The 10,000-nt window shown below is 35.1% G+C and overlaps 2 protein-coding genes across 5 annotated transcripts in view; both read left to right on the forward strand.

Annotated features, from left to right (window-relative positions):
* Nucleotides 1-10,000, forward strand: part of Nrx-IV (neurexin-4) — an 83,791-nt gene that overhangs the window by 1,112 nt on the left and 72,679 nt on the right. Inside the window, exons 2-3 of one of the 4 annotated variants that reach the window (XM_070113261.1) lie at nt 1,018-1,107; nt 6,130-6,326. The exons of the other annotated variants lie outside the window; for them this stretch is intronic. Coding sequence (XP_069969362.1) covers nt 1,018-1,107; nt 6,130-6,326 — 287 coding nt within the window. The remainder of the gene's footprint in view (nt 1-1,017; nt 1,108-6,129; nt 6,327-10,000) is intronic. 4 annotated transcript variants of the gene reach the window in all.
* LOC138859186 (L-aminoadipate-semialdehyde dehydrogenase-phosphopantetheinyl transferase) lies at nt 1,547-4,712 on the forward strand. The gene is made up of 2 exons (XM_070113263.1): nt 1,547-2,309; nt 2,361-4,712. The coding sequence occupies exon 2, from the start codon at nt 3,347-3,349 to the stop codon at nt 4,211-4,213; it is 867 nt and encodes a 288-aa protein (XP_069969364.1). The 5' UTR covers nt 1,547-2,309; nt 2,361-3,346; the 3' UTR covers nt 4,214-4,712.

Raw genomic sequence — 10,000 nt, forward strand, 5'->3', positions numbered from 1 at the left:
TGCACCATTTCTCGGAATAATATATGTCAGAAAGGAAATGGCATATTGTGTAGTAATCGAGAGAAAACTGCAAAAAGAAGTAGGAAAGAGAAAAATGTTAAAGTAGAAGATAGGAAAAAGAGAAGATTAGGATAAGAATTAGAAGATTAGAAGAAGATTAGAAATAGAAGAAGCAGCAAAAGAAGAAGAAGAAATAGAAATGCAAGAAGAAATAGAAATACAAGAAGAAATAGAAATACAAGAAGAAATAGAAATACAAGAAGAAATAGAAATACATAAAGAAGAAAAAATAGAAGAAGGAAGAAATGGAAGAAACAGAAAAAGAAATAGAGGAAGAAGATAAAAAAAAAAAAAAAAAAAAAAATGCTCCCATCTGGTCTTTATTTCAGAGGCACATGCTACCCGGAAATCCTGAATATTATCTATTAAGTATTACTATGTTGTCTAAGATAACTAAAAGACAAGAGGATGCTGTTTGGATAAGGCTTATCTCTGCTGCTGATAAGGCTGTGGTAGACTAGAGGAAGCGTTTGGTTAATGTTATTTAGAGAAATGGGGTAAACTAAGGGTATAGGCCTACAGATTTGAACATCTTGATGTCTGTCTCTTGTTGTCATCTTTGTGTTTATTGTTGTTGATTTTGTTTTGAATTGCTTTTACTGGTCTTCGCCTTTCTCTTCACATGTACCATCTCTTCTTTTTCTCTTTATTTCTTCATCCTCTTCCTCTTTCTTGTTGGTTTCCTTTTCCTTCCCCATCTTTTTTGCCTTCTTCTTCATATTATTATTATATTTATTTATTTATTTTTTTTTTTTATTATTGTTGTCGTTGTTAGTGTTATTCTTAATGTTGTTATTATTCTTGTTATTTCATTATTGTTATCATTATCAGTCTTTATTATTATTGTTGTCATTATTGATTATTTATTATTAGTTGTTGATTTTTATTATCATTATTATTATCATCATCATTGGTGTTTGGCTTCCAGCTGCTAAATCCACTCTTGGGCTTTTGCAGAGTACTGCGAGTACCCTCTCCTAGATGAAGCATCACTAAGGGCATCGTCCGAGCTACACACAAGAGAGGCAGACAAGGCCAAATTGTACGGTAAGCCTAAACACTCTGCTTTTTGGGGGGTTTTACCTTATGCTTTCTTCTCCTGATGCACCTGTGATGTGGCATTGTTTTATTTGGTGTTTTGTTGCAGCTGCGTCAGTTTGCAGGAGTCAGTATCTATCCCCTTTCTTTTCTCTTACCTCTTTTCAGGGAATCAGATACGATCAGCATTTAATTTCATGATTTCTTTCATTGAGAGGAGTGACTGTATGGTCATTATTATTATTATGTTTCATGGTTAAACGTATTCTGTTTCAGGTATAACATTTGTGGGTCTTATTTTGGTCTTATGTGGATGTGTATTAACAAGGATCTCTTTCATTGAGAGAAGTGTATATTATTGTTGTTATAGTTATGTTAATTGGTCAGTTGTATTAGTTCAAGTGTCAGATATATTTTTATATGGTTCTATATTGTCAGATTTTTTTTTTTTTTTTTTTTTTTTTTTTTTTTGTGAGAAGTAGTTGTTAATTTTACATTATTGTTAATATGTTATCATGGTTACACCTATTTATTATGCTAGTGATTTTTTGCATTATATTGCAGTAGTTGCTTGCTGATATTGATATTGGAACATTCAGTATCTATTTACTGGTTCTTAAATGTGTTTTATAAGTCCTTTTCAATTTTTGTTTCCATCATTGGTTTCTTACTCACCTGAGGAAATGTAATACGAGAATATGGTCTTATTATTATTGGATATAACATCATAAACTCAAATTTATTTTTTTTAATACTCTTTACTCTTGAAAAGGAATTAGGAGTAGGATATTTCTTGAATATGTAACCATATTTGCGTGAAACATAGTCCCATGATTTCCATAGAATTTATACCTTTAGTACAGAGACCAATAAACCTCCACTACATATATTTGGCAAGATCACACGTACGCTTTCTCCTTATGTGAAAGCAAACCACCATGGTGCTTTGGAAGCTCAGTCTTGCCAGCGCTGTGGAGGTTTGTCTTGATGCTAGGTCAGCAAGTACTTAAGTTACTGTTTATATTTTTGATAAGTACTTCTGAGCTAATGTTTATTTTCTGCAGATAATTTTCTGTTGTAAATATGAAATTTTTCAGTGGTTTATACAGTCTATATTAGGCTTATCATAGTTTTTCTCTATCTGCATGGTTCTTGATTAACACGTTCCATGCAAGGCAACCCACTGTTGAGTCATGAAGCCTCATTATGTTGTGATGCGATCCACTGGTAGGTCAGAATTAGAATTTCATAACTTATTTTAGCTTTTTTTTTTTTTTATTAGTGTTTTTTGTTTAGTATTTACTCAGCACTGATATGGTAATAAATCTCATTTTATATGTAAATTATAATCACAGTTTTAGTATAAAAGACACTATTATTGTTCAGAAATTGTTAGGAATATACATATTTAAATGAGCTTATTTTTTCATCAAGACCCTCTGAATTAACTTCCCGAGTTTATGGTTACTAGTGGGCATATCACAAAGTCATGAACTTTTTTCTTTTTTTTTTTGTAAATGCAGTTCAACCCAACCATGGACACATTTCCCAGCATCCAAGACTTCTGACGCCTAACAACCATGTTACTTTTATGATGATGATATGAACCGGATTTCCTAGTGGAATTTTTTTTCCTTTCACATTGGGCGGGGGAGTCTGCATCATTGCCAATTGCATGGAATGTGTTAAAGATTTACCAAGAAGTGAAGCTTTTGAAATGCATTGGTATTTGTATTAGCTGTTATTCACTGATGCCATTTGGTGAGAGAGATTAGGTAGAACCACTCTTCTCTGTTACATCTTTTAGGGAGAGTTACGACTAGAATTGATTACGGACTAAAATCTATTTGCTGGGATGAATATCTGAGATGGAGATTACTATATTGAAAATAAGTACTCATAAGAAAAGATAAATAGAAATAGGATGTAAATTTACTATTTGATCCTATTCCCGGGGACCACACCACCATCTGTGCCTGTTGTTGAATATGACCGAATAGAAACCTCAAATAAGGTGGTAAAAGAAGTTTCTTTTCCTCTTTTTTTTAGGTGCATTCTGAGCAGGCATCAGATGGTGGCTCCCCAAGTGTTGTGGTCATCTTATCCTACTGATCTGAGTGTAGCAAAGAGAGAGGACTCCCCATTTGTCTTTTGGCAAAATATTTTGGATGTGTTGATAGAATTTTTGTGGTAGTTTTGGCTGGTAGATTGGTGTGTGTTACTAGTATTTGCAAATTAGACAAATTGAATGTTGAGGAACATGGAGAATGTGAGGTGGGCCTTCAACACCAGGTTCTGGTCACCCACTAAGAGTGACTGGATGCTGGCCCTCTCCTACATCCAGCCCGAGGAGAAGGAGCGGATTGGAAAATTTGTTTTCAAAAAGGATGGGAAGTCGTCTCTGGCAGGGCGACTTATGCTCCGGAAGCTGGCCACAGAGAAACTAGGCCTCCCTTGGGCAGAGGCAAGATTTGCTCGCACAGACAAAGGCCGGCCCTATCTCTCAACAGCGGTTGGAGAAGAGCTAAGGAAGGTGGATTTCAATGTGTCTCATCAGGGGGACTGGGTAGTCCTCGCTGCTGAAAATGGAAAGAAAGTCGGTGTGGATGTAATGAAGGTTGAGTACGCAGGAGGGAAGGATGTCAAAGATTTCTTCCACACCATGAGGAGGCAGTTCACAGAACAAGAGTGGATGCAGATACGTAGTTTTTCTGAGGAATATGACCAACTGGCATCCTTTTATAGACACTGGTGCCTGAAGGAAGGTCTTGTAAAGGCCCTCGGAGTAGGCATAGGATTTGAGCTGCGGAGGGTTTCCTTTATATTGAAGACTCCAGTGCTCAGCTTAAATTCCATCACTCAGGACACGACAGTCATGATAGATGGAAAACTTGACCGAAAGTGGAGCTTCTTGGAAAGCATGTTGGACAAAAACCACTCTGTTGCCATAGCCCTCAATAGTGAAGAGTCCAACAAACTAGCAAGTGAGGTGCCAAGTCCATTGTTCAGTTGCCTGAGCTTTGATGAGTTAATTGCCAGTGGAGAAGTTCTGACGCAACCAGATGAGGAAGCTGCTGAGGCTTTCATAAATAAAGAAGAATCACCATGGACATAAGTTGCTCCTGAGACATCCCTAAGGATACTGCTGCCTTCATCTTTATTTCATCTTCCTTATTTTGTTATTCTTTAGCCTCAGTTTTTAGAGATTAGATATTCAACCTGTAGGTTCATTATGTTACATATTTGTTACATGGTATACAACACTTCAGAATGACTTGTTGCATGTGCTAAAAACACTCAGTATAAACAATTTGGTGTTTGTTTTGTATGTTTTTTTTAATGGAAATAGGAGAATATACCAGCTCTTTCTCTCTTAATTTTCAGTGAAGTTTTAAGACTCTGAGAGGGTTTTGAGATGTTTATATTCATGGTAGTGTAACCCGATTACAAAATATTAAGAAGAATAAAGACTTCTTTTGAGTATCTTACAGTGACAGATGCCATTGACCTTTGTTTACTATTTAGATGTAATTCCACAAGTAAATACTGTTCTATTTTATCTTGCTATTAAGAATATACAAACATTTACTTGAAATATATTGTGTTGAAGAATGCATGGTTATATGATTAGTCCTTCCAATGCACATGGTCTTTGATAGTGGTTAAAGAAGAGGCTTTATTCAGTCCATGAAAATTACTTCAAATTCAGAAAGTTTGCCCATTAGTGTTGAGGATATATACTATCCACTGTGGTTTTACTTATTTTGTTTACACAGATTAATTCACTCACACTTAATAACTAAGGAGTCATTTAGTAGGCTTACCCAGTGTCATTTTTCTATCCCATTCTTTGAATTGTCAGGAAAGAAAATATTACTGTTAATATTATCATCTTGCTCAGCATTGTTGTTATTGCTATTATGATTATTTCTTACTATTATAACTGATAATAACCCTTGGAATAAAAACTTTTCTGGAAATTTAAGATAATAGGTCAGTTGGGTCTAGTAACTGACTTCTTGGTGAACATGAGTATTTTGAGTCATTGATGTGTAAACAAAATAGGATACAGTGCATATACCCCCCCCCCCCACCCCCCGTGTTGATTTGTACAAGATTCAGGGATAACTTTGCTGCCATTTTTCCCATATTATCTTTTCAAGAATACTATTTTTTCATGATGAAATATGGGATTTTGTTAGTTTGTGTGGGACAAAACAAAAAAAATAAAAGGAAGACCAGAGAAACATACAAAAAGCCTCTTGTGTCATGAAACCCAGATGGTGCAATAAAATAACATATTATATACTGATGTAGTTAAATGTTTTTACGCTCTTCTCTTTCATGGTTTAAAGGCTTAGGCTAGTTATACACTGATACATAAGAGAACAGATTAAGAAAGCAGACAGAGAAAAATTACAGGAAAGTTGTATAAGCATGAAGAATTTTTTAGGGAAGACCTGAGATTAGAATATTCAAATGGGAAATTTGTCATTTATTTGTGATGAACATTTTAGTGTGATATTTTAACACAAATAAATTTTGTGGGTACAGTTGATGATGATACCTTAGTATAATTTAAAAAACAAAAGTGATGATTTTCAAGTCATATCCTGTGATAGCTGTCAGTGAGAGAGAGTCATTCTGTTGTGGAAAGAAAGTATCACCTTGTTCTTTTTATTGTTTATCTTCACTTTTATTTTATAAAAGTAGAATGATTTTTCTGTCTTTTAGGGGTATTAATACTTACTCCTTTTTAAGCACTTATTACTGTTCTTATTATAGATGGTATTTAGTTTTAGCATCTTTATTTTTTATTTTGCTTTATTTGTTTATTTTTTTATTATTATTATTATTGTTTGTTTTTTTTTTGTAAATTTTTTTCTCCCTGTGTAGTTGATTTTATGTTTGCTTTTTTGGATTCTTCCTTTTTCTATTTATCTATATTTTCTGTTTTTTTTTTTTTTTTTTTTTTTTGCTTTGTTTTTCCCTTTATGTATACCCCTTGCCTTCCCTTCCTTGCCGCAACAGAAACAAGTGCATGGACAGCCAGGAGTGCAGATTACCTGCAGTACCTAGAGGTGGACTTAAAAGAAACCAAGAACATAACGGCCATTGCCACACAGGGCCGAAAAGACTCCGACGAGTATGTCACAGCCTACACGATTGAGTTTGGCCAGGACGGCAACCTCTTTTCTATTGTCAAAGGGTTTGACGGGAGTATTTGGGTGAGTTGTTGTGTTTATTTTACCGTTATTTTTTCAAGCTTGTGGTGTTGGTGTTTCTTGGGTGATGGTGGTGGGATATTTACTTAATCACCTTGTAATACATATATGTAGATATAAATTTGGAATCAAAGAATTCTCATTCATGTGTGGCATTGTGTGTGGGTGAAATATGAAGCAGAAGTTTTAGGGCTCTTCCAGCTGGTGGAATGGGAATTGCATTGATTTTCATTTGAGGTATTTTATGTTAAATTCATCATTGGACCTCTTTTAGCTTGTCCGGAATTGGGTTATTTCTTTTTTTTCTTCCCTTTCTCCTTGAGATATCCATTGCCTCTTGACATGGAGCATGAATGGCAGTGTTGTTGGCTAAGATCTGATTGTTGGATAGTAGTGCATTAACAGATGCAAGTGAATGAGGTGTAGTTTTGCAACATGGTCTTGGTTTGATGCCAGGAAGCTTGATTGCTTATGGTTTGAAATGTAGATGTTAATTCTTTGCATAAGTGGTGCTTTTTTTTTTTTTTTTTTTACCTAGTAACGACGGGTGTCCCACATATGAGACACCCGAAAAAATAAACATTGCCAGGCGTCCCGCCAGTCTGATGCTGTATCAGGGCTCTCAATCTGATGCAGCAGCGGACAGAGTCCGAGCCAGCCCCGCTTGCTGATTTTGTAGCCGCCGGGAAACTTTTTTTCGGCTTCAAAATATACCGGCGGTAATGGGTTAAGAAGAGAATTTTGATACATCTTTTTTTCTCTCTTTTATGAAGGAGAGATGTTTTGTCTTTCAGGATTTTTTTTTTTTTTTTTTTTTTTTTTTTTTTTTTTTTTTTTTTTTTTTTTTTTTTTTTTTGTGAGGAAAGGCCATCTGAACATCATCTACTGAATAGGGCAGACATGAATTACATTGTTATAATGTAATCTTTGAGGAGGGTTTACTTAAATCATGCCCTTGCTTCATGTGTTGTATTGTGATTGGTTACTCAAATATCTATTAGCATCATTAGTCTTGTTGAACTCATTAATTTCTGTTCATGTGAAGGAACATTTGATTACTTCTTGTGGTAATTAGCCCATTGCCAACAGGTGGCATATCTATACATGCTATGGCAGGATTGGACACTAATTCCAAGCATCATGTACCATTATGCCGTGTGCATTGAGCCTGCTCGAAGTTAAGTTTTCGAAACAGTTGTTTGCTCATTGGGTTACAACTGCAGTAATTGAAGAGATACAGCCCCTCAAATATAGGCTGACTATAATTTTTTTGCCAGATTTACTGGAAAATTGTATAAGCTGCAGCCAAATTTGTAGAAAGTGAGGAAATGTTGTTTCCTGTACTTCAAATATTTTCTGTGAGCAGCTGACTGTGCGTGGCACCTGCTGCATAGTCCATTATAATGTGTGATATACCCGTCAGCATTGATTGAAGTTATCTGGTATGACCACTGTATACTTGCTAGATATTTTCTGCAAGTCCTGAATCAGAAACCAAAGGGATAAGTAAGAGCTGCTGATATACCATACTATGCCTCTAGATAGGATACTGCTGTTTAACCCAGTCACAAACCAAAATATTAAAAGGGGCATGGCTTGAATAAGATTTTCTCAATAAACCCAGTATAGCTGTTATAGCATTTCATTGTGCCCAAAAATTTATTTATCACTGCTATGTTAAGGTGTACATGGGCAAGTGTAAGGGGAGTATATAAAAGGTTGTTTGAATAATGTACTTTAGGAATATATATTAAAATATATACTGTTTTTTTAATTTTCTGATTTTTATGGTATGTCTCAAAATTGCTAAATGCATTAATAACTTTTAGAGTTTGTGGAAACAAAAATATACATCTGTGAGCAATAAGTTATTAATGCATAATGCACAGTTTCCCTTTATGTGAGCTATGCTGTAAGTGGTCAATGCAAAGCTTGCTCTTTTACATTAGGAGCGCTTAAAGACTTAGCCTGGTTTCCCCCCTCTTTATATATAATTTCAGGAGAGCTAGCATGGTCAGCCCAACAGAATAACTACTATCAGTATCTTAGTGTGGAGTTTCCCGAGAGGCAGAACGTGACAAAGATAGCCACTCAGGGTAAACAGAACACAAGAGAGTATGTCACCGAGTACATTTTACAGTACTCAGACAATGCGGATGTGTGGATTACTTTCAGGGATTATTCAGGTCACGCGAAGGTAGATGGCGAGAAACATATATTTTAGAATATGTGTACTCAGTATAATTCCTGTCCTCGTATAAACACCGGAATGATCTGTTGTGCTTGTTTTGATAAAGATGTGATTGCCTGCATCCTTTTTCTTTATTTTCTTTTTTTTTTTTGTTTCACTTGGCTCTAATTATTATCAATGTTATTATTATTATTATTGTTATTTTTATTATCAGGATTATTGATTTTGATATTATTATTGTTATTATTTTGTGCCAAGTATTGATACGCATGTAGCAATTATTTTTATATCATTTGAATTGTTGCTTTGTTTCACACTGACTGCTGTATTTATTGTTAGCAACTGTTCACTTTAATATTTCTTATGCATGGTTACATAAAATTGTATATATATGTTTCATATGACTTGAAGAAAAATAGTGCTCACAACTAAATTTTTAATCACCTTAGTTTGAATGGGAAAATTTCAATGATAATAGTGTAGAAATTATAGATGCGCTTACCTAGACGTGTAAATAAATATTTTATAATGTGATGCAAATTATTGAATGTTTTAACTGGATTTTTTGTTGAGTTTGTAGTAACTGTTAGAATTAGATTAGAGTATGCAGTAATTTTAAGAATTATTATTATTACTACTACTATTATTATTATTATTTATTTATTTATTTATTTATTTTTATTTTTTAGAAATAACTACCAAGTTAGTCTTGCAACTCAGAAAAAAGTTATAAAGTTACCTTATAAGAAGAATTATATTTATTTATTTATTATATATAATATCTTCTAGGATGAGGAAATGTCATAGGTCATGAAATTTGAAAATCATATTTAAACCTTTCAGTGCAGAGATTTTGATAAGAAGTGGTAACATTGCATTTAAATGTTTGAAGTCAATGGAGGGGATGTTTATAAATGTGAAATTATTTTGAAAACCATTATTTTTTAGGATAAAAAGAGTTATTTTTTAATTTAAATTAAATCTAATTATTTCTTTCTCCTATTTTTCTTCTTAATCCTCCTATTTTTCTTCCACCTCCTCCTCCCTCTCCTCCTCCTCCTCCTCCTCCTCCTCCTCCTCCTCTTCCTCCTCCTCCTCCTCCTCCTCCTCCTCTTCTCTCTTCTCCTCCTCCTCCTCTCTCTCCTCCTCCTCCTTCTCCTCCCTTTCCTCTTCCTCCTCCCTTTCCTCCTCCTCCTCCTCCTCCCTTTCTTCTTCCTCCTCCCTTTCCTCCTCCTCCTCCTCCCTCTCCTCTTCCTCCTCCCTTTCCACCTCCTCCTCCTCCTTTCCCCTTCTCCTCCTCCTTCCCCCTTCTCCTCCTCTTTCCCCCTTCTCCTCCTCTGTCCCCCTTCTCCTTCTTCTCCTCCTTCTTTTCCTCCATCTTCTCCTTCTCCTTCTTCGTCTCCTCCATCTTCTTTCCTCCTTCTTCGTCTCTTTCGTCGTCTTTCCTCCTCCTCCTCCTCCTCCTCTGTTGTTCTTTTCCTCTGTT

Source organism: Penaeus vannamei, chromosome 34, assembly GCF_042767895.1.
Source record: "Penaeus vannamei isolate JL-2024 chromosome 34, ASM4276789v1, whole genome shotgun sequence".
In the NCBI taxonomy this organism is placed as follows: Eukaryota; Metazoa; Arthropoda; class Malacostraca; order Decapoda; family Penaeidae; genus Penaeus; species Penaeus vannamei.